The sequence below is a fragment of the Podarcis vaucheri genome, assembly GCF_965113315.1.
Source record: "Podarcis vaucheri genome assembly, chromosome: 1".
Lineage (NCBI taxonomy): Eukaryota > Metazoa > Chordata > Lepidosauria > Squamata > Lacertidae > Podarcis > Podarcis vaucheri.
In genome coordinates this window covers 121,195,423-121,202,469 of record NC_138759.1, presented here as the reverse complement: position 1 = coordinate 121,202,469, position 7,047 = coordinate 121,195,423, and the positions used below count along the sequence as shown (strand labels likewise).

Genomic DNA, 7,047 nt, shown 5'->3' with positions numbered 1-7,047 from the left:
TATTGCGCAACAGGTTCAAGGCGAGATTGAACAGCGAGAAAGGGGGTGACATGAACTTTTGAAATTTCCCTCCATGTCCCAGAATACAGTGCAAAATACATCCCAGTTACATCATGAATACATTAAGAAGAGGTTGGGTTACACAGATTACATCATGAATACATTAAGAAGGGGTTGGGTCACACAGGATTAACATATGGAGGAGGGAGGGGGAAATATGCAGAGCTGGAGATATGCGCAGATAAGCACATCCTGAGTACCTGATGAGAAGACAATGGTCCATGTATGCATGGTCTGCCACCTGGCCTTGCCCGGAGGAAAAGCTTGGCAGGATTAGGGTCTTGACACCTTGCTTGAGGGATTATGGAGGACAGGGGAGGTGTCATGGAGTCCTAGAGAAATTGAGCAAATTGGCACGTTGATTTTCTATGAATTTTATAGATTTTAGTCCCTTTTGACATTGACAATTGGAAATAAATGGATATATTGTAGCGAAGAAGGAGGTGAAGAAGACATGCCCCCCCCTTCCATATCAATTATCCTGTGGCTCTTTTTGCATATCTGTTTGTTTGATTAAATTTATATACCACCCTTCAGTTTGAACAAGGGATTTCCTTTGGCAGTTCAAATATGAACTGTTGCTGTTGATTTATGTTTGTCACCCAAGCAATTCTAGATTCCTGCTTTGCAGGGAATTGAACTAAATGAGCCTCGAGGTTTCTTCCAGCTTTAAAATTCTATGATTCTAGATTCTGTGTAGGGAAGTTTTTAATGTTTCATATTTATTATGTTTTTGTATATTCTGGAAGCCACCCAGAGTGGCTGGGGAAACCCAGTCCGATGGGTGGAGTATAATAATTGTAATAATAATAATAATAATATCAAAATGAACTTTTGTGCCTGAACTATATGTACACTTACCAGGCAGTCATGAGGATGGAATTGTTCATAATATCCAACCCCATGTAATTCCACTGAAGTTTTGGATTAATAAAAATGTTGATCTGCTTTACTCAGATTCTTTTTATATTACAGTGGTACCTCTAGTCACACTTCTCTGAAGTCTCTCAGCCTCACTCACCTCACAGAGTGTTTGTTGTGGGGGAGGAAGGGAAAAGGAGAATGTTAGCCGCTTTGAGACTCCTTCAGATAGTGATAAAGCAGGATATCAAATCCAAACTCTTCTTCTCAAGATAAGAACTTAATTAGTTCTGGAGGTCCATTCTTAACCTGAAACTGTTTTTAACCTGAGGTACCACTTTAGCTAAAGGGGCCTCCCACTGCTGCTGCTAGTGCGCCGCCACCGCACAATTTCTGTTCTCATCCTAAAAAATAGTTCTTAACCCAAGGTACTATTTCTGGGTTAGGGGAGTCTGTAACCTGAAGCATCTGTAACCTGAAGCGTCTGTAACCCGAGGTACCACTATATAGATTTGCTGTTTTAGCCGCTGGGAATCAGCCCATAGAAATTCTACGGCATCCCCACTTGGGGCCAACCTGGAGGGGCCAGTGCCCACGGTGCCCATAGCAATTCTGTGCACAGAACAGCCAATCTGGACACAGCTTCTAGCATGCACAGCCGTGCAGCTCGCCACACATGCAGCCAATAATCACAGAAACGCCTGCCACACACCCTGCCATCATCACAAACGAACACACATGGCAGCACTGGAACCTCAACCCCGTGGGGAAGTCCTGTCCTCCAAACCCCACAACACTGCTGTACCCTACAGAGGTCCCTGGTCCTAAGGAACATACCATAGGGCACACCCGTGCTTCCAGGATGGTGAATGGGAGGGCACTGGGGCTGGTGAAGATGTGATTCCTAGGCCTGCATCACACTAGTAAATGCGCAATGGACACGCTCCCCTGAGGAGATGCCTCAATTGGTTGTGACTTGTGCCATGCTCCACAACGTCGCCATGCCTAGGGAGCTGGCCAGGCATGAGTAAGATCTCGAGAAGGTACCTCTAACAGTGGGAGAAGAAGACGCAGATGGTGGTGATGTTGATGATGAGAGGAATTGCATCAGGGCCCTGGGGTCATCACCACTGTGACCCCATAGCCAGAGAGTTCTTCAGACCATGAAACTAGCTCAGAGGTGGAGAACTTCTGGCCCATGGGAGCAGTCAAGTCATTTACAGTGTTAGACCCTCAGATATATGATCTAATCACTAAACCTTAGTTACGGTTGCCACAATGGACTACCTAGGTGCCGTGTGTGTGTGTGTGTTTAGTGGAATTTTTATTATTATTATTCATTTCATTTCTATACCGCTTTCAATTTTAAAGATCAAATCCCAAAGCAGTTTGAGAACAGAAATCGCACAGCGGCAGCGGGAGGCCCCATTAGCTAAAGTGGTGTTTTAGGTTAAGAACAATTTCAGGTTAAGAACGGACCTCCGGAACGAATTAAGTACTTAACCTGAGGTACCACTCTATTGGGATCCTAAAGTGAGCTTTGTGATGTTCTTGAAGGAGGGACCTTGTGGCTAGACCCTGCACGCTTCTCTGGTGGCTACGCAACCCTTTTTACAGCACTGGAAGGCACGAACAGCATTTACAGGAGGAGTCTGGTATATTTCCTGTCTTGCAGCGGATGAAAAAGTTACTTTTCTGGGGTCTGGCGCCCCTGGCTGGAGCTATTTGCATAATATGGTCCATGCCAGAGCCTTCCCGCGCCTATCTGACCACGTCTCCCCATTTCTCCTTTTTGATTCTTGGCTTTGATTTTGCCTGATTTTCCAGTAATGGTGTTGTGCATTGTCCTGCTTTGGTAACCAACGTTTCTTCCCTTCTCCCTCCCTCCCCCTTTATCCGTGTCCCTTGTTCCGTTATGGAAAATCTGAAAATCCAATTAATAATAATAATCCCACATTAAGCCCCAAACAAAAGTCACGGGAAGAAGAATCGATCCCAGTTGTGGTCCATTAGTAGTCCCCAGCCAACAGCGGCGGAGGAAGCAGCAACTACGGTAACCGCGCCGCTCTACGGCGTTTTACGGTAAGAACCCCTTTCCGGCTAGCGAAGCGACGACGCAGCTGTCGATACTTGCGTCCCTCGCGGGGATCCGTAGAAACGGACCCTTTTATTTAATTCCTCTTCCGGTTGACTTCCCATAAGCAACCGCGAGGCGAGACGGGTGAGCCGTCTTCCTTCCTGCCCTGCTGGTGTGCATAGGTGTCTGTGTGTGTGAGAGAGAGCGCGCGCGCTTGGGCCCAGCAGGTGGCGCTGTCGCAGGAGCGGCGGCGGCGTGTGCCCTTTTTCTCCTTCCCCCCACCCTCAGCCAACTGCGCACCCGGCGGCCCCGGCCCGACGGAGTGCCACGTCCTTAATACTGTGACGGTGGCGGCGAAGAGGAGGAGGAGGAGGAGCCGGGCGAGGGCGTGTGTGCTGAGAACAACCGCCCCCTCCCCGCTCCAGCCGCCGCCGCCGCTCCCTCAGCGTCCTCCGGGCCTGAGCCATGGGCTCCTCTCAGAGCGTGGAGATCCCCGGCGGGGGCACCGAGGGCTACCACGTCCTGCGAGTAAGAGAAGGCGCTGGGCGTGCAAGGGGAGGGGGGGAGAGGAAAGGCGTGTACGTGGGAATGGGCGGGGGAGGCGTGTACGTGGGAATGGGCGGGGGAGGCGTGTACGTGGGAATGGGCGCGGGCAGAAGAATCGTGTACGTGTGAATACTCGCGGGCAGGGGAGGCGTGTACGTGTGAATACTCGCGGGCAGGGGAGGTGTGTACGTGGGAATGCGCGCGGGAGTAAGACACCCGGGACAGGGTGGTGGGGTGGGCTTCGGCCTGGCTGGCTGGGAACGGGGCGAGAGAGGAGGATAAAATAGGGCAGACCCGTAAGAGTTGGGAAAGGGGGATCCGAGGGTCATCTAGTCCACCCACACACACACCGTCTCTGCAGTGCAGGAATCGTGGCCACCACAGCAGATCGTCTCCTTGTGCCCTCCGGGGTTAGACAGGCCGAGGAACAAAAATGCCTTTCCCGCCGCACCAGCCCAGGCCTCTGCAAAGCTGATCGTTTCTCAACTGCCTTTCCAGAACAGGGTGTGGGGTTTTTTTTTGGGGGGGGGGGAGCGGCCTTCCTTTAAACTTGGAAGAGAGAGCCGCTTTGGTTGGGCTGCGTGGTCGAGTACTTGCTGCTGGGGAGAGAAGGGGGTTCAGGTGGGTTGAAACGTCGTCTTTTCCTTGTCGCTGTTTCTGTGTTTTCAGTGGTACCTTGGGTTACGCTCCAGGTTACAGACTCCACTAACCCAGAAATAGTACCTCGGGTTAAGAATTTAGCTTCAGGATGAGAACAGAAATCGCTTGGTGGCGGCACAGACGCAGCGGGAGGCCGCATTAGCTAAAGTGGTGCTTCAGGTTAAGAACAGTTTCAGGTTAAGTACGGACCTCCGGAACGAATTAAGTACTTAACCCGAGGTACCACTGTTCTAAGAACCTTCACTTCTAAGAAGCTGGTAAGTGGTTCTCTCTCTCCCTGCCTCCCTCCATAGCTCTCAACTTTCCCCCCTTTTTAAGGGACATTCCCTTATTACGAATAGGATTCCTCGCAAGAAAAGGGAAAAGTTGACAGCTACGCCTCCCTCCCTCGGTGAGGTTGGCTAAGGCAGGGAGATAGAGGACTGGCCCACCGAGGTCACTCCGGTGAGCTTTGTGGCAGAGGACAGGTTTTGAACCCTGGTCTTCCAGGCCTTAGTTGGACACCCTGTACATGCTACCCCACATCAGCGCTTTGAGGGAACCACATGGGTAAAGAACTTGCAAGCAGGATTTTATCCGTTACATTGATGATTCTCTTGGAGAGAATCTCCTGCCAGCCTTCTGCACTTCTCTAACTATTGGGGCACAGTCACTTTGAACAGTGACCACCGGTGTGCTCCTATATAGCCTTTTTCAGAAGCAGGTTGCGCTGCTTGTCGAGTACATTTAGGATTGGGAGTGTAATGGCGTGCTATCCCCCACACCATTTCTATTTATATACTTAAATAGTCCAGAGTTTTCTTAGCCCAAACTAGCCCACCTTTGATTTGCTGCTTCTGTCTAGCCTTGGTCCCTATTTTGATTGTGCTACTCATGCATTCAGTTTTACTGCATAGTCTACATGTTGGATATCTTTATTTCCATCACTTGAGTAACTTCACGGTGTCGTTCAGTGATTATACAGTGGTACTTTGGGTTAAGTACTTAATTCATTCCAGAAGTCCGTTCTAGAAATACCCCTAGAAAGGGTATTTTGGCACCTTAACAACTAACACTTTTAAAAACGATATAAGAAGCATTTTTGGGTTACAGCCAACTTCATTAGCTGCATAAAGTGTCATCCTGAGTTTCAGGTGTATATATATATGCTTGGGGTATGTTTAGGCGTGTGCAAACACTGGTGTGAAATAAGTGAAATGCAGAAAGTACAAACGGTGATAATTATGTTACTAACCTTCAACAGTGGCCACTGTTAATAATGTAATTACCACTCTCAGTGCTTTCTACATAACATTTTGTTCTGATATCATTGCTTACATTCCCTCCAAACTGTGTGTGTATAGAAATATATATATCTGTAACTCAAAAAATGCATCTGATGAAGTGGACTATAGTTCACAGACATTTGTGCTATAGTAGATTTGTTAGTCATTAAAGTGATACAAGTGAATATTCATCACTGAAGATTAAAAAGTTAATTCCCTTTCTTAGTTGTTCACTAATATGAAGACCTCAGATTCTCCACTGTAAACATCATGAGTGTTCTTTTCATGAGTATAATGGAGAAGTTGCATCTTTATATTTCTAAAATTGCATTAGAAAATCTTGCTTTATTTCCTGCACAAATAATGGTGTATTTGAAGATAAATATATTGTCCAGTTTTTAGTTCATTGTCTTCATGCTAACTACGAAAGTTGGAAATAGTGGCTGATTTCAATATCAGAACTTTCACTCCATTGAAGCTTCTTTGTAGAGCTCATTTATCAGGTGTTTCATCTCAAGATGAATAACTTTGCTTGATTTCAGCTACTCATTTTTCACTGTGTGAGGAAGTATAAGAGAGATAAGGATCTTTTGTAAGATCCTTGCTACTTCATTGTTTTAGTCCAATGCAGACCAGGTAAGCCATAATCACATTGTTGATTGTGGACAATCCAGTTAACTTAAAAGCAAATCTCCCAGAAAAAGTTAATTGGTAGCACATGAATATAATTTATATACCAATTTTGGTGTGTTATATTCATAGCATTTTACCCTTGGTGCTTCAAAGCACACTCAAATACAGTGGTGCCTCGCAAGATGAAATTAATCCGTTCCGCGAGTCTCTTCGTCTTGCGGTTTTTTCGTCTTGCGAAACACGGCTATTAGCGGCTTTAAGAAAAAGGAAACGAACTCGCAAGACGTTTTGTCTTGCGAAGCAAGCCCATAGGGAAATTCGTCTTGCGGAACAACTCAAAAAACAGAAAACCCTTTCGTCTAGCGAGTTTTTCGTCTTGCGCGGCATTCGTCTTGCGGGGCACCACTGTATGACCAATGACTGTTTGATACTGTATTGTCCTGAGTCTTGAAGAAAAGCTATAAGTGTGAAAAGGAATGTTACAGTGCTGCAGAAACTCATTTATTTTTTTATTTGGAATAATCACTTTCCACCTGAAGAAACCCATAGCTGTTAGCTATATGGTAAAGGTAAATGACCCCTAGACAGTTAAATCCAGTTAAAGGCGACCATAGGGTGCAGCACTCATCTTGCTTTTCAGGCTGAGGGAATCAGCGTTTGTCCACAGACAGCTTTCCAGGTCATGTGGCCAGCATGATTAAACTGCTTCTGGCGCAACAGAAGACTGACGAAAACCAGAGCACACGGAAACACTGTTTACCTTCCCGCCGCGGCGGTACCTATTTATCTACTTGCACTGGTGTGCTTTCGAACTGTTAGGTTGGCAGAAGCTGGGTCAGAGCCACGGGAGCTCACCCCGTACCGCAGATTTGAACTGCTGGCCTTCCGATCGGCAGACCCAAGAGGCTCAGGTGTTTAGACCACAGTGCCATCCGTGTCCCTCGT

At 47.1% G+C, this 7,047-nt stretch overlaps 1 protein-coding gene across 1 annotated transcript in view; it reads left to right on the top strand.

The window, feature by feature from the left end:
* Positions 1-3,202: 3,202 nt before the first annotated feature.
* The window catches only part of GORASP2 (golgi reassembly stacking protein 2), a 30,578-nt gene continuing 26,733 nt past the window's right edge, over positions 3,203-7,047 (top strand). Inside the window, exon 1 of the mRNA XM_082199150.1 lies at positions 3,203-3,526. Within this exon, the coding sequence (XP_082055276.1) occupies positions 3,464-3,526 (63 nt within the window). The 5' untranslated portion in view covers positions 3,203-3,463. The remainder of the gene's footprint in view (positions 3,527-7,047) is intronic.